Source organism: Polypterus senegalus, chromosome 2 (genome assembly GCF_016835505.1).
Source record: "Polypterus senegalus isolate Bchr_013 chromosome 2, ASM1683550v1, whole genome shotgun sequence".
NCBI classification, from domain to species: domain Eukaryota; kingdom Metazoa; phylum Chordata; class Cladistia; order Polypteriformes; family Polypteridae; genus Polypterus; species Polypterus senegalus.
The window spans coordinates 118,372,975-118,394,193 of record NC_053155.1 but is presented as its reverse complement, the minus strand read 5'-3'; the positions used below and the strand labels follow the sequence as shown (position 1 = coordinate 118,394,193).

General features: G+C 37.3%; 1 protein-coding gene across 3 annotated transcripts in view; it reads left to right on the top strand.

Moving 5' to 3' along the window:
* Positions 1 to 21,038, top strand: part of kcnj6 (potassium inwardly rectifying channel subfamily J member 6) — a 426,614-nt gene extending 405,576 nt beyond the window's left edge. For all 3 annotated transcript variants that reach the window (XM_039744460.1, XM_039744459.1, XM_039744461.1), the window contains one exon: positions 20,488 to 21,038. In XM_039744460.1, coding sequence (XP_039600394.1) covers positions 20,488 to 20,828 — 341 coding nt within the window. In that variant the 3' untranslated portion in view covers positions 20,829 to 21,038. The remainder of the gene's footprint in view (positions 1 to 20,487) is intronic.
* Positions 21,039 to 21,219: the final 181 nt, after the last annotated feature.

Sequence of the window (21,219 nt, the reverse complement as noted above, 5' to 3'; positions counted from 1 at the left end):
AATAAAATAAGGCTGCTGTGGTAGTTAACATTAAACTTGGGTTCGGTTGAGTCAGTAAACAGTGAAAAGAAACAATTTCAAAAGTTATACTTTCAGGATGTCAAACCAGTTTTTTCATTATTGTTGTGTGAAGGAGACTTAAACATGATTGAGATCTCCAAAATATACCATAAAAACAGGTTTAAAACATTTGCTGCCCAGCCCAGAATGGGTTGACCCCCAGTTCAGCTAGTCTTACAACTACCATCTGCTGACTTCCAGGTGCCAAAATGTTCCACAAGGAGGAGAAACCATTCAAACCTCTGGCTTGTGGCTAAAAGGCAATGAACATTCATTGTAAAAAGAAAGCATTTTATTAAAACCCAGAAATAATCACAATAAGGTGCTCAAAAGAGCAAAATGTTGTTGCCTCAAAGTTAATCCTCAAGCCAACAAGTCCCAAACACCATCCAGAAAGCAGAATTCAATAAACAGAACACAATAATCATAAAACAAGCAAAATCCAAATACAGAAAACAATATTTTAAGTTGGTGGATCCCAAACGTTTTCTGTTCACAGCGCACTTAATATTTCAGTGGCCCAAGTTAAAACATAGTGTAGTTTATAGTTCTATAAATATACCTGACAGTTGCAGTGTGCAGTTGGTGGCTTGGCGGATTAGTTATAAAAAAAATTAAACGAATTATCATAAATGTTTACAGTAGAATAGATTTTAATCAGTTCTTCTCTAAGGTGCACAATATGGTTGAAAAAAAAAAAAACTTTCCAAATTAGTTGACCGTGATGGCTGACTGTTTCAAATTAAGTATTTCTGGGTGTTTTTGTATGTTGTAATGTATTCAATTCAAATGAATTAATATTTTTTACACTTAAATTAATATAATTGGTAAGAACCAGCAAAAATCTTTTATTTGAAAAGATTCAACCACAAACATCACAAAAATCACAAATAATATATCGATGGGAAGACGGATGAGCCTGTTGTTCACTACATATCTTTTCAAATCTCACAATCATACTGGATTAAGCCACCCAATCCCCCGTGGATATGGATGCACAACTATAAAAAAGAGTTAAACAACCTGGGTGGGTTCATCCAGTCTTCATTACAGAGCTCCTTACAAAATGTCCAGCAGCTAAGCATATATTTAAATGTCCATGGCTTATCTCAAACTGTCAGAAAGTCAATAAAACAACGTATACTTAAAATTATTTTTATTATTAACTAAACTGGTGCGCTCTTCTTGAAAAATAAGTTCCAATAAAGGGCATATCCTCTTTCGTGCCTTCTCGACTGAAGTAAGTGCACACTGTTGGATTATTGTCAGGTAGCAAAGCAGCTAACATTTTTACAGTTTCTCAAAACACAGGAAAGTTATTGGACCAACAGAAGGTCAATTACAATGGGAATCAAAAGCTGCAATAAGCTGCAAACAGATTATACAAAACATTTTAAGGTCCTGTCGTGCCTTTCAGTTTGCCCAGACCACTCTTCATTCCTGCTCAGCTAGACACGTCTTTCAGGACTTGGCTGTTTGCCTGAAATCTGTTAGTTGAAAAGATTTAACCATCCCCCTTACACTGCTCTGTACAATTCATGTGATTCAAAAATATCATCAGAAAGGAAAATGTGAAAGATCTGGCATTTGAATGAAAAAAACAGTTTCTATGCTATTCTTTCAATTAATCCATTTATTGTTTGGCTGCATTTATTGCTAAATACAGAGGTCCCAAAGAAACACCACATAGTATTGTGTATAATATACCGGTACAAACCCCACAGACAGAGTGACAGGGCTGTGAGATTGAATTCAGGTCATAAAATGTGAAAAGCAGCAAAGCTAACAAAAGCACCTCCCTCATTTCTTTGGAAATTAGTTACATATTTAGTATTTTAATAATGTGTTCTTCACAGTGGCCGGCCTTTCATAGGCTGCCAAATGTAGATCTGTTCAGGGTGTTTCACTTAGTATAGGATAAGAAAACAAAAAGTGGGGCATTATTTAGATTTAATGGCCATGGTTTCCATGGGTTTTCTCCAGATAATGCAATTTCCTCCTTCATCACAAAAATGTACAAATTTAGTTGATTGACTTTGCTATCTTCACCCTTTCTGAGTAAGTATCGCTATGCGCTGTTACAGACTGGTATCCTGTCCATGGATTTTTTCTGTCTAGGACTTGAATGCTGAATTAAGTAGTTTCAAAAATGGATGGATGGATTTCTTATCTTCTGAAATAAGTTATTTTGTGAAACAAGGAGTTCTGTAAGGGCACTTGATCCTTTAACTATGACCTGTGTGATCATGACCTGCAAGAATATTTTGGGGTGTGTTTTCTGATTCTGCCTATTTCCTTGATTTCTGATGAATGATACAGGTGCATGTTTACCATCAATTTTACTTAGGACTCCATATTTTGCAAACCAACAACCGTACAACATGTGATCTTGGGCTTGCAAAATTTCAGTCATATACCACAATGAATCGAAAGCCATAAAATTTTGCTAATTAAAAGTTTTTCTGCTGGAGTTACTTTATATGGGACTTCTATTTCATTCCAGTTTCACTTAAGTCAAAGTTTGCATTACATACATACATTATATCAGGATTATATCAGGCAGTGCTGTCTTGTAAGTCAGTTCTTTCAGCCCTTTGTAAAAGAAATACTCATGCAGGTGCTGCCCAAATTCAAGTACAGTGGAACCTTGGGTCACGACCGTAATTCATTCCAAAACTCTGGTCACAACCCGATTTGGTCGTGACCTGAAGTAATTTCCCCCATAGGATTGTATGTAAATACAATTAATTCGTTCCAGACCATATGAGCTGTATGCAAATATATTTTTTTAAATATTTTTAAGCACAAAAATAGTTAACTATACCATAGAATGCACAGTGTAATAGTAAACTAAATATAAAAACATTGAATAACACTGAGAAAACCTTGAACATAGAAAACTAACCGTACAGTCTCTTTAAAAACCAGCCCGGTGCATTCTTTAACTGCCTTCTCGCACTCTCTCTCTCTCTCTCTGCACAGGAAGAGACTGAACACGTGCGGAAATCATCGGCGCGTATGAACCGGAAGGGAAACTGGCTTGTTTGTCACCCGAGTGTGTGGTTGTGAACAGATGCAAGTTTGGCAAACTTTTTGGTCGTAACCCGATTTGTACGTGTTCAGAGACGTTTGTGACCCGAGGTTCCACTGTACTGCCTTTAGTGTTTGTGTGGGATTTGCACATTTGTCTGTTCTCTCCATGCATTTTATGCACACACTCCAGTTTAATCCCAAAAACCAACAATGCACAGATTTTGTTGACTAGTGAAACTCAATTGGCCTAGAATAAAGTAGTGAACCCTGAGACGCACAGTGCTACCAGAATAGACACAAGCCACATTACACAGTGAATTTGATAGATCAAGTTTTGAAAAAGAATGGCTGTCTGTACTTTAATATATGCTGCAATGTCTGAGACAGCATTCAAGATCTGATTTTCAAATCAAACACTATCAGATTTGAATAACTGTTGATAACTCAGCTATCATCTGTGGCAGATGGCTAGGGCCCTTACCTGGCTGAGACTCTTTTAGACCGGGAAGGACTGGAGGAGTATAAACACAGGACAATACCTCCCTCGGGCCGCCAGATTAAAGTTCCTCTGGGTTGCAGCAGTGCCTAAGTTTCCCACTGGGCAACATGGGACTTGGAGTTTGGGCAGAACCCTATTTTGTTGAGCTTCCGCCAAACCTTAGAAGAACTTCTGGATCTTGCTAATGAGCCACCTGGAGTACTTTCAGGTGCAGCATAAAAGGAGCCGCCCGCCTTCATTCCAGGAGCCAGAGTTGGGTGGAAAAGGACGAAGCGTGCCGAAGGACAAGTGAAGGCGGAAGAAGAGAAAGAAAAAGTGCTGTTTGTATATTATTTAAGTTTAATTTTAGGGACTGTTTTGGTATGTGGGAAACGCTGAAGGGAAGGCATTTCCCACGAAGAATAAACTGTGTGTTGTGCTTCTGAACTTGTATTTGCAAATGTCTGTATCGGGTTTGGGTGGCTTGAGTGCCCCCTGCAGGCCACACCTCTTAACCACATTGGAACTCCCACCAAGGCATATTCCACAGCTAACTTGCAATAATAATGCGCCATTCTATATCAATTGTAGAACATACCAAGAATATTGCTTTTATAGTTTGCTTTGTGACCCCATAAAATAATATTAGTTTAGAAAATGCAGGCCTCTGTTACCTGTCATTAAATCCATTGTTGCCCATCTGTATTATTACATCCCTCATCTTTTAATGTTTTAAAAGGAACCCTGCCACTGCTTTCAAAAACATTTCCCTTTTTTCTTGAGAGTAACTGACCCTGCAGCTTCATTTCATGAACTTCACACACCAAACTGATACATGTTAACACACTTAATTAATATAAAATGTCACACAGTAAAACCATGGATATACATTACATTAAAATCATAACAGCATTATACCATGTAGTGCAGGCAGTTACAAGAAATGACATCTTAAAGGCTTCAATGGATTAAAGGTAATGAAACTTACCACCACATTCATCCATATTAGATGTGTGAGTGAAGCGGTAGGACATCAAGTCTTTTCAAAAAGTTACCAATAAAACATCCTAACTGTTCTGGAATGTTTGGATCCAGGAACAAGAAGCAATTGGCTATACGTGTATTGCCTCTCATCAATGGCAACTAATGCAGGCCAACAACAGAGACCTGACTGATACATTCTGTACAATGTAATGCAACACTTATCTTCAGATAAATTAAACTAAGTTTCCAAATGATCTGGTAAACCAAAAGAGTGGTTAACCCAGCAAAATCAGAACGCTTAATGGGTAGGCTCAATAAAACTGTAGATCCAAGAGTAAGTGCAGGCATGGCCCTTACCGAGGGTTGGTCCTGCTCCCTACAAACCCAATCTACATCAGCTGGTTCTGAGAATGGGTCAAAGGAATGATGAATTGATGGTTGGAAGGATGTCCAAAGAGTGAGCAGTACATATATAAAAGAAACATGTAGGAGCAATCTTCTGTAGAAAAGTAAGGTTAGGCTAAAAAGATTAACACGCAATCGCTGCGCTGTAGTTCAGCTCAAATTGATGGGGGATGTCAGTGAAAGAAACACTTGGTCAAAAGACAGAGAACTTTGCTAAAGTAGAAACCCGGTCATTCTTTGTAGATACATCAAGCTGAGGCTATGATTATTTGATTATCAGAAAAGAAAGACTGAATGGCATTAGCATAACAGCAATAGGATGAAGGAAGAGTTCACAAGATCCTAAACAGCTCATAAAGAAGATTAAAGAGATTATAAACTGTAAATTGAGGGAGTCTGGGGTTTGTTTCCAGCCTTGCGCCCTGTGTTGGCTGGGATTGGCTCCAGCAGACCCCCGTGACCCTGTGTTAGGATATACCGGGTTGGATAATGGATGGATGGATGGATGGATGGTTTATATTCGCATGAAACTGGAACAGAAATTTCACTGTGAAACTTGCAAAGAAGAAGCTAAAGCAGATCAGAGCAGCTCCAGTGATGTTGTTTCACAGTGTAGCCTGGGGCAGCTCGGATACCTCAGCATATCTGAGGCTGAGATGGGAGTAAATGATAGGGAGACAGTTCTGGATGACTGGTGGTTCTCATGGATAATAGAAAAGGTGGTTTCAGTGTACTGCCCAGGGTTGAAGTCAGGCTGATTGATATCAAGGAGGTTCTTCAGGGAAAGAAAATAAGACAGTTGTTTATATTTGTAGGGTTTACTGTTACTTATATCTAATTTACTATTTATTTATTATTATTATTTATCATTTAGTTTATTATTATCTATTTACTGTTACTTCTAAAATGTCTCCTTACATAATCTTTGCATTTAATAATAATAATAACAATAATAATAATTTTTTATATAGCATATTCATTTACTTAGATTTATAGTGTTATGTTGGGCGGCATGGTGGCGCAGTGGTAGCGCTGCTGCCTCGCAGTTAGGAGATCTGGGTTCGCTTCCCAGGTCCTCCCTGCGTGGAGTTTGCATGTTCTCCCCGTGTCTGCGTGGGTTTCCTCCCACAATCCAAAGACATGCGGGTTAGGTGGATTAGCGATTCTAAATTGGCCCTAGTGTGTGCTTGGTGTTTGTGTGTGTCCTGTGGTGGGTTGGCACCCTGCCCAGGATTGGTTCCCTGCCTTGCGCCCTGTGTTGTCTAGGATTGGCTCCAGCAGACCCCCGTGACCCTGTATTCGGATTCAGCGGGTTAGAAAATGGATGGATGGATAGTGTTATGTTTAGCAGCGTTATAGCATAGAGCTACATGCCTCAGCAGGTTAACTATCCATCTCAGAAAAAAAAAGAAAATGTAAAAATACATTTTTAATAAACGTTTGCCATTAAAAATGCTTTTGTCACACTGCCTCAGAGATTACAAAATTATTTTTGCACTTGTAAGATATTTACTGCAATCTCAAGTCCCGTAAATCTCCTTACCCTCTCCTTTATCTGACACATTAAAATTACTGCAGAGGTTAAATATCTTCAGTCTGCTGAAGTGTGATAACTGAAGGAGTTAGGAATATAAATGCTTAGAGGAAAGATCAATGAACTTACAATGTTCTCCGATGGCAGGTTTACTGACTGTTGAAGGGATTTACGTCCCATCGTGGATAAGTACCCTGGAGAACCAAGTAGGACCACATAGGAAGTCAGTTTCCTTTTCAGACAAATACCAGCCAGGCTGTTTAAATTCAAGAGAGCTGCATTTCAATATTTGTTATTTCTTCGGTTTTCTTCTGAGATGTATTTATAAATTTTATGTTTTGTCAATTTACTTGTTGATCCACTTTGCTCTTTCTTATACCACAAAAAGGCACAAAGAAAAAGAGCATAAGAGGCTTCTGTCTTGTATCCACATGTCTGCATTTTGTGCATATCATATATTAAGTGGCCTATAGTTACAAGTCAAGCGTGCACAGTATGCAAATTAATAGTAATGCATTACCATCTTCTTCTTCAACTTGATAAACCTTCGCCAAGTCGGTTGTTCTTGTGGGTAGAGTGTAATCACACAACCTCGGTTTCTGAGTGTCACTGAAGTTGTTGGGTGGGCATTCCTTAAAGTAAATATAAAAACTCTGAACAATGTACTGTATGCCCATTATACAAAGTTATTGTGTGTTTTGCCTGCATTGTTATCACTCTTTAATTTAATATTGTTTTTATCAGTATGCTGCTGCTAGATTATGTGAATTTCTCCTTGGGATTAATAAAGTATCTATCTATTATTTGATCTTTACTTCTTTACTTGAAACACTCCTTTTCTCCATCCATTTATTGATATTAATATATAATATACTCTGCAGAATGTGTTATTATGATTAACATTTTATTGCAATATACTGCATTATCAGAAATAAATTCTTGAAGTAAGAAATCTATAGTCCAACTTTTTAATAAATAGCTCTTGATACACACACACATTCATCCAGCAAATGAAACTGCAAAGCTGGGAAAATTATAATTGCAGATATTTAGAGACCAACCAATATTTCATGTTGCCCGACTGAAAGTTCAGAAACAAGTGATGAAAAATTAAATTGAAATTTATAGGCTTTTTATATAAAGTTCCTATCTATCTATTTATCTGACCATAACTAACAATCATGTCACCAAGTCCTACAATTAGCTAAATCTAACCCCATTTGACAAAGAGCACAAAAAGGTCACCAGACTGAAGTAATAAATGAGACTGTATTAAAGTTACCCAAGTTGATGAACCGGCCATCTCTTTTGCAATTGATAAATAGACAGGGAAATTAACATTGTCTTCTCCTGTTCAGTTTAGAACCTTACTGTACTCGTGCCCAGTTGATCAACATGCTTTGCACTTGACCTCTTTGAGATAACATACACATACTGTCTGTATGCTGGAGGAAATAGCAACACATCATTTGACAATTGATTCTGATGTCCTTCATCGTCCTCCTCCCGGCCGCAAAAAAGGCACCTTCCATTAGTTCTTCTTCAAGGGTTTCAATTCCTGGACAGCCAAATATACTGTAGTATTAAATCAGTCTACACTCCCATAGAATAAGACTGGTGAGATCTCAAAAATTATAACAACTCAATCTGCTAAAAAACCCTTTATCTTCTCCATCAGATCCCAGGTTTACAGACACATCTTTTGTTGTTTCAAAACAAACTGTTCAAACCTAAATCTAAGGTGAATACACAAGGTTTGGAGGAAGAGAGAATGATGAATGGCACCAATTCTAAAAATAATATATTGGAATATAAATATCTGACAGCCTCCTGAATTTAATTCAAGGTTTTTTGAAATGCTGTCTTTTATGTTCTTAACCAGTTCTTGTCTTTGTCGAGTACTATTCTTAATTTTTTGGTCCTTGTAATTATAAGGACATACAGATAGATATCTGGGTTAAATTACACCATTTTTTGCCTTTACTTCAAGATCTGGTACCTTGCCCAGAAGTTAAAAAACTAATTATTTTCTTTTTTGATTATATGAAAGGAAAAAAAACAGCAAATTGAAGTTTTGACCAACTTAACCTACTGGACAAAAGGTGTTTTTTCACAGTGCATCAATTTACATGGCTCAGGTTACACTGATACAAACCTAATCATTCATTTATATAGCCTTGATTATTAGTTGATCAATTATTGCACCTGAAATCAACAGAATCATGATATATGGGAGACAAATAGTCATTTCCAGTTTTCCTGCACCTAATTCTGGCCACAAAATAGCATTGTATGCAATTCCACCCTGGGGAGACACCAATCCATCATGGCTGACATCCATGTACACAATTCACAATGAAGCAACTTAATGTCACCATTCAAGCAGCAAGGACATCTTCGGAAGAGACAGGAAATCATACTCCCTGGAGTAGGCCCATGAGAACATGGACACAACCGACAAGCCATGAGGAACACCAGATGAATTTAAACCATAGACCCAAACAGTAATTTGAATTTACAAATATGTGGTTTCAGGTTCACTGTTTTAACAAGCAAGCAAGTATCAAGTTTTAGGCAGGAGAAATTCCTGTTGATAAGTGGGTTTGATAGTTGGATGGATGGATAATGTTTTCAAGAGTATGTCATGCTGCCTTCTAACCCTGAAGGACAAAACAAACTCAAAGACAGCAAAAACATTACATTTCTTGATGTATTTTATTTGTACAGCCCATTGCTGGTTATTTCATGCATTGGTCAGTCAGGTAATTCATCCCTACTGTGCACATGGCGGGTTGTGAGGGAGGTTTGTGATAAGACCCATTTGGGGTCTGTGGCAGTGCATGAGTTTTGTTTAAAAGACAGTGTGCTCAGGCTCTGGCGGGCATAGGTGCAAGTGGTAGCGTGAACATGCAGCCTAGGGGTGTTGATGAGGGGATTGGTGGAGCATGCTTTCAAGTGCAGATGCATACAGTTTGTCCAATTCCCTGTTTAGTGCTCTGGGGTGTGTAATTAGATATCTAAGCCCACTAAAGTATAAAAGTCCCCTGAGTGGAACAAAGGGAGAAGAAACAAGAAAAGAAACAAAGCACAAGTGAAAGACTGGAAGTTAAATAGAAGGTCAGGTCAGGTCTATTGAGGAGCATGAACTGGTACAGTGAGTTGCTGCACCCACCACACGATGAAACAGTTTGGGATCCTGGTTGGAAACCCACCAAGCAGACATGCAGACCAGTCCCACCCCCCGGAAATGACCATCCATCTGCCACAGCCAGGTGTTACATGGGTATCCCCTTGGCCTGGTCCAGCCGCTTCGGTTCTCAGTGATAAGGATCCTGTGAGTCGGATCCTGAGGGAATCGTGCCACATGGCTGTAGTGTCTTAACTGAAGCTCCTTCAGAATTCAGGTCATCCCCAGAAGAGTCAAAACCATTGGAGAACCAATAAGGTTAGGCCTGTTGGGAATCAGAACTGGTGTGGTGCTCAAGCACTGCCCACTGCATGGCAGCACTCTGGTCCCAATATTGTGACAGCTCATCCGTTTAGGCACGTTTAGGCATCTTGTCTCGCCAGGATGGTGATCCTAAATGGAAGGAAAGAAAGAAATGTCAGGATGGTGACAGAGCCAGTACAGTTGTATAAAGGCAAGTGATCGGGGATGGACCTAGAGAGGAGCGAGCAGAGGGGGCTTCAAGTAGAGTGTCATTCCTGTTAAGCGGCCATGGAGCAGGAGGAACCAACCACTCCAAGTGGGCTTGCACAGTTATCTTCTTCACTAAATACACACCAAATACCAGTGTCATCTGCAGAACACAGAAAAGACAACCTAATGATGCTGAGCATAATTCACTTTGCAGTCATCTTCTGTCCAATGTCTGTGCTTTTTGCACATTTTAACCTTTTCTTTTTATTTGCCAGTTTAAGATATGTTTTTTTTTCTTTGAAACTCTGCCTCCCATGAATCACCTTACTTTGTTGTAGATGACACTGATATTTGGTGTGTATTTAAAGAAGAATTAAAAAAGAAGTCAGCTGGGGACCAGTAAGGTGTTTATTTCATGACCTACAGGCTCTGATGTTCTTATCCACTTATGAAGTTGCCCATATAGGTTTTCTTCTCTTTTTCTCTTTAGATCCAGTTTGCCCTCTTCTCTCAAGACAGTAACGGATACCTTTATATGAACACAGAACTGAACTTTAGAAAAGGCAGTACCTTGCAAACCAAGTGCACAGAATAACAGGTTTCAGTGGTGCTAATGCAGTTAGAAACATGACTGATTTAGGATACGCTGAGAGAGCAGACCACTAGGACCCTGAACAAATGGCAAAATGCAACTGTTCTGGTGAATCAGTCATTGTAAGCTGTAACAGCCATTATAAACACTAGTAATGCCTTGGCTATATGTTTAAATTCATTTAATGGTATCTTCATAATAAGAGGTATCATTTCTATAAAAAAACATGAACATTTCTGGGTGACATTAATTTTTTTAATGAGTAGTGAACACTTCTGCACCTACCTCTTGTTTTAATGTGTCCTTATTGCCCAGTTCAGCTTCAGACATGACTATCAATAACCTGGGTTCAAGGGTGGATGCCAGCTGAGGGCAGCCAGACCGTCACACTGCCTATTTCATTCAAGTGCCCACATAGACTGTAATTTCTCTTGTGTAGAGACATGCCATCAAGTAGCTTTATTACATTAAATTAGCCCAACTGCATTATGTGCATAAGTGTGTCTTGTAATATAATGATGATGTCCCCTCAAGGGTTGGTTCCCTTTTTATTGCTGCCAGAGCAGGCTCTAGATCTCCAAGGATGAGAAGTGAGGGAGAGTTGTGGGGCCAGATAGGCCATTAATATGATGCAAAACATCAACAACAACACAATGTCTTATTACTTTTAGAGCATCCATTTGCTGTATTTCTTTATTATGAAAAATGTTTTTCACAGCTACAGTATATACAGATCATGCAAAATCTACATTCTCCTAAAGTCAAAAACACATTGATTTTAATCATTATGTGTAGTTTCAAGGATGTTACAAGAATTGTTATTCATTTGATATTTGCAGCAACAATCTAAAATAGTGTATTGCATTTCTGAAAATGTGATGCATTCATATGCACCCTATGACTTACAAAATGTTCAAGATGGACTTAACCTGCCCTTTGTTTTACAGTCAATGAAAATAACATTATTGGCTGACATTCTGCATTGGTTGAAGAGGTAAAGCAGGTTACACATATAGGAGGGGAACAAAGCCAGGGGGTAAAAAGAAAGTGTAAGTTTTCAAGATTTCTCCCTCTTGTGAGGCAGTTGTGGTATTTGGGAGATATGTTTTGAACTGTAAAATCCAGTTTCCTCATTTTCGAGCCTGCTAGGCCAAAAGCCAGCAGATAGTAGTTGCAGGATCAGCTAGATTGAGATGAGCCTCTTGTGGGCTGGTCAGTGAAAGTCCTGGCCTACTTTATGGGTATTTGTGGAGGCCTGGACATTGATTTGCTATGTTTGTGAATCACAACTATTTAGTTTATACTGGAAATTTAAATATCATTTTAAACTGTGCTTTCTCATCATGTATTCTTTAATAAAACAGTCATCTATAAATAAACTGTGTTAAGAAGTAATAGTGAACTAAATGTAAAAACATTGAATAACACTGAGAAAACCTTGAACAGAGAAAACTAACCTTGCAGTCTCTTTAAAAACAAGCCCGGTGCATTCTTTAACTGCCTTCTCGTGCTCTCTCTCTCGCTTTCTCTCACTCTCTCTCTCTCTTGCTCGCTGCACAGCGAATGCACAGGGAGAGACTGAACACGTGCAGAAATCATCGCCGCGTACGAACCAGAAGGGAAACTGGCTTGTTTGACACCCGAGTGTGTGGTCGTGAACAGATGCAAAAGTTTGGTGAACTTTTTTGGTCGTAACCTTAATTGTGCGTGGTCCGATACGTTCCTGACCCGAGGCTCCACTGTACCATAAAATTAAAGTCTGCATTTTAATCACATCTGAATTGTTTTGTAATTTTAAACTGTGAAGAAGAGGGGTAATCAAGCAAAAATGTGCCATTGTCCCAAAAAGTATGGAGGTCACTCTCTCTCAAATCTCTTTATATATATACACAATACATTATTTTTTAAACAGTAATTCAGCTGGTGTATGACCAGATGGTGTTAACAGTTGTAGATATTCTACAGGATTTTGTAAGTTGATGTTTTCATCTTCCGTACCATCACCACCAGCATAGTCTATTAATACGCATTTAAACAATTAACCAATCGACAATTTTCACGTTAATTCGTTTGACTTCATCGTTTCTCTGTGCTAGGATTGCCCGTGTACTCATTTGTTCTGTTGATAACCCTTCAGGATGAAATTCCTCAATAAGATTTGGACAGAAGTCTTCTTTTATTAGGAACTTAAAGTGAGGAAAATGTAAAAATTTATAAGAGCCGAGAGCGCAGGAACTGGGTCTGATAAAAGTATTCACCCGAATAAGAGGTGAAAGGACCTTGGGCATGGTTGAAAATGGTTGAGAGGGGGCGGGACTTGAAAAAATCTCTTGGTAATAGTCTCGTCTCAAGATTTTCTTGTATAATATATACAATGTGATGCATAAATATGTATAAATATACACACACACACAGAGTTAATTTTCTAATTCTGGACTTGAGCAGTAATAAAGTCTGAGCGCTCATATAAGATATTTTGAAACTAGCACAACAAAGGCCGTTATGCAAGAGTTCAGTAAATGGATTAAAGTAAAACTGACTAGATCGATTTCACACAGGAAGCCTGTAGTACTAGGAAGTTATACAGTGTTAGCCATGATGGATGTAGTGAGAATTCAAGCAAAATGACAACTTTTATTGGCTAATTAAAAAGATTACAAAAAATAAGCTTTCGACGCAACTCAGGCCCCTTCTTCAGGGAAGATGTAATCAAGATTTCATCAAAAAGTAAAAATTACGACCTGCCTGAAGAAGGGACCTGAGTTGCTTCAAAAGCTTGAATTTTCTAATCTTTTTAGTTAGCCAATAGAAGGTGTCATTATGTTTGACTTCTCATTACAAAGGAATCCTTAAACTCTGTACAATTAAAGCACCAGGAGTTTGAAATTAAATCACTTTTACTCATCTGTTAAATAATACTTTATTAAGTTTTTTGACCAGCTAATGATGTAACTATAAAGCTTACAATAGCAAATGTTACAAACATAACAGAGTGATTCTCTAACAAATTAAAAGCATTTTGCCCCAAAACCTACTTTAAGGAATTAGTCCAAGAGAATTATCTTTGAAATCACTAATTCATCAGTGCTTATGTAATAATGTTTGAATTTGTATCTTTAGAATTGATTGTAAGTAGTAAATTTTCAGTAGGTGGAGAAAAAATGTCAGAGAATAAATGTAGAATTTGCACATAGTAAGATAAATGAGGTAGACCATGATGCTATCATTCTTTATAAACCCTGTGCTGCAACTGCACCAAGATTAGACCCCCATACCCTTTCTCTCCCTGTTTTACAATATCTGCACATTACAATTCAAGCCCTGCATTGTTTTTTGATATTAAGTAACTACTTGATGGATATGCCACTATTTTAAAAAAATATAAATTAGTATTTATATACTTTATATTCTATTACAGAAAAGGGCACACTATTGTTCACTTAAATAAATAACTTTTAATAAAAAGAGGTGAATGGGATTTCTGTTCTTGCCGTAGTACTAAATAGGAGCTGAGTATCATAAAATGTCAGTATTTCACAATTTAGATATTGAATATAAAAATCCTGGTATTGTGGCATCCTGACCGACAACAATACCCTATAAACTTATTGTGATCATAAGCACTTCATATACAAACTAAATGCTGCCTTTTTGAAATTTCAATCTTCCACTATAATATGCCAGTCGTGGTATTCTCCCTATACCGTTCTGAAATGCTCTTTTATCTTTTACTTGCCTGCTTATTCGCTTTGAGCTGTACAATGTTCAGGACTCAGCTGGCATTAAATAATAATACAATGTTCAAGAGTTACAGGAAGTGTCACAAAGTCATCTTTTATAGGTACAAGAAGTGACAAGAAGACTTCACCAAGAAATCAGTCTGTCATGTTTTTCTCAAGCAGACAAAAGGAAGCTACTGCAGAGACACCATTGTAGGACCCACAAGTGCTAGCTGCTTTGGTCACCTGAATTTATGTGGCTTGCCTAAACTTGTTAGGTCCTCTAGAGGAAAAAATAGCACCACAATGCTGGTAAAAATGAGATAAAAGAAAAACACTGAAACAAAGAAAAGTAACAAGAGCAGGAGAAGTGAAGAAAATGTCATAAAGATGGTTCCTAGCTCTATAAAATAGACCAGAGAAACTAACAAGCTTACCATGCCATGCTATATGAGTAAAAAATCCCCATGATGTCAGTAACTGGAGGTATTTAGTTAAAAATATATATATGAAAAAAGACATAAAAGAAAAATATACAAAAAAGCATAAAAAAAACACTAGGCCAATTGCAGAACATGACAACTACATATTTTTTCAATAATCAACCACAGTTAACTTTATAAAAGTGTGTCAAAGTGTACACAACTCTGCTTATATAATAACTGACCCATTAAGTCATATCACATCCACCACAGGGTGGAGAGGTGGCTCTGAGGCTAAGGATCTGCGCTGGTATCCAGAAGGTTGCTGGTTTGAATCCCCGTCACTGCCAAAAGAGATCCTACTCTGCTGGGAGCCTTGAGTAAGACCCTTACCCTGTAATTGCTCCTCTACAATGGTGCTGTACAATGGCTGACCCTGTGCTCTGATGCCAAGGGGTATGTGAAAAGTAACAAATTCCTAATACAAGAAATTGTATAAGACGAAATAAAGAACAAAAAAAAAAAACTCTTGTGTGCATTGCTTGGGATGACTGGTAATATATTATGAAACGCAAGCCTATAACCATCCAGAATCTTTTTCCATATGTTACAAATGTGTCCACTATAATAGAAAACACAAACAAAGAAAGGTTGGGGCACCAAACGATGTTTACAGTGTATTGTTGCACAAAAAAATATATACATCTTTACAGATGGAAGTCTCCAATCAGACCGAGAAAAGATGGTGGCGGTGCCAGTTATGAGGTGGAAGGGATGGGTCCATTCGACCCAAAAGTGACGTCATACACTGTCGGACCATGATTCTCCAATTCTGTATAGGGAAGAAGAGGAGAGGCATTAGGAAGCAGCACCAAACCCCAACGCAGGGTGGAATTGCAAATCAACAAGCCCCAAAGTTGTTGCCCAGGCACACGTGTGTGACACCACCAACAAAATGGCTATCACATTTAATGCATGAATAAGTTTGTGACAGCACAGTATCCACAAATAAAACAAAATGCTAACCTCCCAGACCAGGGTACGATCCCTAGTGGAAGGCACTAAGAAAGATCATGTTGTCAGATATAATAGCATATTTTATAAACAGTAGTGCAGTCTTCCATTCTGTCTTGTATCATCACAGTTTTTCATTAAAATACTAAAATAGCTTTTCGTGCACTCTTCTACCCATCTATTTAAAGTTTATTTGCATAAATTAAATTAACAAAAATGATAAAGTACATCAGTTATATAACTGTCTTTGACTACTGTCATTTTTATATTAAAATCATATAAAAGGAATTTACATTATTTCACTGCAAGATCTTGCATTCCCTTTCATTACTTTACCAGGATCCATTTTGTTTGGGCTGATTTGAAAGGAAGATAAACAATTTTAAGTGATTTTGCAAACAGTTAACTGTGATGAATCTGTTTTTTTATTTATTTTATTTGCTTTTGCAATTGCGCATACTCTTTATTGTTATGGCGATGGCATTGGTATTTTTAATGGGCAGTGCCGTTTTGAGCATTTACTTTTATGACCATGGCCAAATAACCTGTTGCCGTTTATCATTATTGAATTCCCTTCATCAAACAATCTTTTTCTCTTTAATGGTAGTGGAAGCCGACTGTTGCACAATGTGGTGTGTTCTGAAATCTGATTAATGTCTTTCTTTTTATTTACTGGTCCGTTTTTTGTTTCTTGCTTCATTTGCTTCTTAATATGCTTTTGTTCTTGCCATACTTAATTCATTTTCTGGTTTCCACCTTCCATTTGCTTCCAGCCAGTCTCATTCAGTTCATAACAAACAAGATAATGTGACTCACAGAGTTTTGATATACAGCCTAATTTCCTTTTTTTTGAAAAAGTAATAAAACCTTGTTGGAAGGAGTTTGTATAATCTTATGCTAATACGCTCAAAGTAAACCTTACACACTTACACAGAGGCCTCCCTGCTCATTGTGTCTTTCCTTATGTAAACCACTGTAAAGTGCTGCATAAATCAACTCATTATCCAGTTGGAAAATCTGTCCAAATAAAAAGCAATATAATACATTTGCAACTTGTGAAGTATTCACTGCATGCATATTTTTCCATGGCATAAATCATCAAAACAAGTGTTTATTCATTGAAATCAAACTTCTAAGAATATGCTGAAGTATTTTAGATGTTTTGAATGTACTACTAAGTCAGATGAAATGCTTAATAATGTGGCCTAATGTGTCTGGGAACAGAAGAATAAAGAAAAACACTGTCGAAAGTTTTTACCCTTTCATATTTTTTATTTTTTTGGTCGTTGGATTTTGTGGCTTTCTGCTTTGGGTACATTGGTGACTTTGAAGGAGTGTCTACTGTTATCTGTCTCCATAAATGTGGCTCATTGTCAGAGCACCTCTGTGGAATACATTGCCTTCTACAAGACCCAAATGCAGAGATCTCAGGCTTTATGAACATAGAAATATATTCTGTTTAAGTTTTTTGTCTTTTTTTAAACTATGAATATCCAATCAGCACCAAAGTACATTTCAACCCTGTGTTTTTTTTTACTTTTTATGTTTTTAGAAGTTATGTGTAAAATCGTTTTACAATATATTTCTGTCTTATGATAAAGGTTATACTCCTTGTTATGATCTGTGTTTTTTTTTTTAATTCATTTTTTTCAGGGTACCCTTGAGCATATTTGGAGAAAGAATATGTCAACCTGGGGGGGTATAGGGTCAGTAATTCTAAAATGACAATAATTACCTGTTTGAAGTTGAAAATTATTACTGTTATGATGACATGTTTAATTTGTTTTGGGCACCTCCATTTTGGAGCTTCAGCATCATGAGTTACCATGGTGATTGCCTCCTACAGTTCTCTGAGAAGTGTGATGCATGTGACATCATCAAAACAAACATATTTAGGTTACCATGGATATCTCTTTCATATCATATAAACCTTAAATGTGTACATAAAAATCATTTCCTTTTATTTATTTTCTTTTCTTCTGTTATTGGTTTTTGCAAGTTCACTTTAGTCCTTCTAATAGGTTTGATTTGTCTGGCGTTGTTCTTGACATGTTCAGATTGCGTTTATCTCCTGTTCCTAATTATTAAACACATATTGTCTTTACTTTGCTTACTAAAATATTCTTGAGTGTGTGTTTTGTAGTCCACAGTCTACTTATTTATCAATGCATCCCTTCAAAATGCAGCTTGCATAGCATAATATGAGTGAAATTCAGGCTGTGATTCAAACAGGGACTTAGTATGGTTGGTTGTTAGACACATGTAAAGAAGATTAAGGCATGCTAACCTCTTAGAGGAAAAAAAAAAATTTATATTTTGTTAAGTGCTTAAGGATTTTGGATATTGTATAGTTTGGATTGTAGATTTAGCTTTGTCCCTGTTTCTGCTCTCTAAGTCAGGGGTGCCCAACTCCAGTCCTGGAGGGTCACAGTGGCTGCAGGTTTTCATTCTAACCCTTTTCTTAATTAGTGACCTGTTTTTGCTGCTAATTAAATTCTTTTGAATTAATTTTAATTGACTTGGTTTTTAAGAAATGTTTCCCTGAATTTCTTCATTGTTCCTCTGAATTGCTTCATTTCTTTCCTTAAATGGCACCCAAACAGAAGTGAAATGTGAAGTGAGTGAATCAACAGCAGACCAACTAAGTCAGGATCTCAAACTCCAACCAATTTCACTCCAACCAGTTGCTTAATGAGGCGCTGAGTCTTGTTGTTAATTAAACCCGTTCTTTAATTCCATGGCTTGTTGCTGCTGTCATTGTGCAATAGCAGACATTTCTGAAATTGTGTGTTTCTCTTTTCTAAGAACAGATCAGCATTCCTGAGACCTTCACCTTTCTTTATTTTCAGATATTATATGATGTTTTTCTGGTACTGTTTTGGCTCATTTTGTATCTCATTATTGTTTGGCTGCTAATTAAGGAAAAAGAAACAATTGAGGGGTCTGAGTCTTCAAGAGCAAGTCAAATAAAATGAATTCAAAAGAAATTAATTAGCAGCAAAAACAGGTCACTCATTAAGAAAAAGGGTTAGAATGAAAACCTGCAGCCACTGGGGCCCTCCAGGACTGGAGTTGGGCACCGCTGCTCTACGTGGAAACCTCATATAGTATTACAAATACAAAAAGTCCAAATTGTAATGTTTTACACTCATTTTAAGCAAGTCTCTCCTGTTGAACATACAGAATATTTGTTATGACTGTGGACGAGATTTGGAGTAACCATGAAAAGGATGTAAAAACAGAATGAGTCAAAACCAATATGTCAAAAAAATCTGTGCATCAAGGCCAAAACCACTGATCAAATACCAAGTCAAGGACAAAGGCGAAAGGTCGATACACAAAAGAATGAAGCATAAAGTTTTTAGTAAGCAGTAGAAAAAGTTTTTTTTTTCCACAGCTCAGATACAGTAGAGAAGGATTACCCCAGAGGACATTTTATTCCATTGTGTTAGAATATCCAGGTCAAGGTCATGAGCTCTGTGTGCACACTCATATCAGCCATCAGGTGCTCAAAATCATGATAAATATGCAAAAAAAAAAAAAAACAATACAAAATGGTGACCAGGCTGGGCCACAAAAATGCCAGAAATTAATTTGGATTCTCAAAAAAAAAAGCACTGGATCATTTACTTTGATACACAATTGCCTATAAAAAAGGAATCATTCTGAGGGATGAGGGTGTAAACCTTGACTTGCTTGTATGGAATGTTATTTGATTTTAATAAATTCCATAGGGAAAATAAGGAATAATTCCTTACAATACTGACAATTTCTGCAGTAAAACAAAGACATAAACAGAGTCTGGGTACCAAAGAGAAGCAATATACTTAATCATAAATGAGCCACACTATATTTAAAATCATTACAAAAGTCAAGATATGTCGACTAAATGTGTTATTTATAGAAAGCAGAGGGTGTCAGAGTGCTGGTGCACATGTAAGACACACTTAATGTTTAAAGTATTATTTTATGACATATGTTTTAAAACAAGATGTCAACACTGCCATATCGGTGGTCCCAGATCACTCACTATCCAAATCAGAATCACTTAATGCACAGGAATTTGACTCTTTGGATTTGTGACGTGTACACATTCTGCTGCTGTCCAGTTAGATGTTTCTCAGGGCTTTCAAGGTTTTTTTCCTCAGTTCTAAATTGGTCTTGTCTGGAAAAGTGTGGGTGTCCTCCATGTACTGGGCATTTCTAGGCTGGTTTGGTTCCTGTCTTGTACTCTATCCTGGTAGGACTGGCTAATTTCCTCTGTGATGGGATGAATTAAAAAAAACTGGGAACAGAAACTTGATATGTGGATGGGATCACTACTCTAAAATACAAGCGAATTTTACTTCAAGATATCCTACAATTCATTATAAATATCTGAAGATCTGATGTCTTAAATGCAGGTTCTTGCATCCCTTTATATTAAATTGAGTAGTCATAATACAAAAAGTCGTTGTAATGTTAAGAGAAAAAGAGAAGTAAATCTAAAAGGACACTGTCGGTTTTTGCTTAGCTTGGAATAAAGGATACTTATTAATTTATACACGTACAATAAAGTCCATGAACCCACTGCTGATCTATTTATGTTTCTGACTTTTCTATTTAGGAATGACTTGTCAAGCCAGAAGTTCCTATGTGACGAGTGAGATCCTCTGGGGCCACCGCTTTACACCTGTTCTTACCCTGGAAGATGGTTTTTACGAGGTGGATTACAACAGTTTCCATGAAACCTATGAGACAAACACACCGACCTGCAGTGCCCACGAGCTGATGGAGATGACTGCCCGAGAAGGGCTGCCTCTCAGCTGGTCAGTAGCTAGCAAGCTAAATCAGCACGCAGAGCTAGAGACTGAGGAAGAAAAGGATAAAGGGACAAGCCGCAATAACAAAGAGCAGACTGAGCGGAACGGAGATGTCGAGAGAATGGAGAATGAATCAAAGGTGTAGACCTGCAGAGTGGGCTTAAGGCAGTGTGTATGCTTGGTTTCACTGCAGAAGTAAATCGATTTTCTAGAACTATATAAAGTAGTTCACACATTTCAGTTTTACTCTTCTTTTAAGCTGTTCAACCTATAATAAGCAATCAAGAGAACTGGTTAAAGGGGGGTAATGTACAGTATTACTAATAGCTGCTGGACAAGAGCATGTATTTTTAATGAGATTGTTTCTAAATATTAAATAATAATGACTTGATATATATATATATATATATATATATATATATATATATATATATATATATATGACTGGGCATTTGCATTTGTAATTTTTGTATATACATATATTAATGAGTTTTCTTGGCAATTGACCAAGGGGATGCTGAAGAGTATGAATGTGT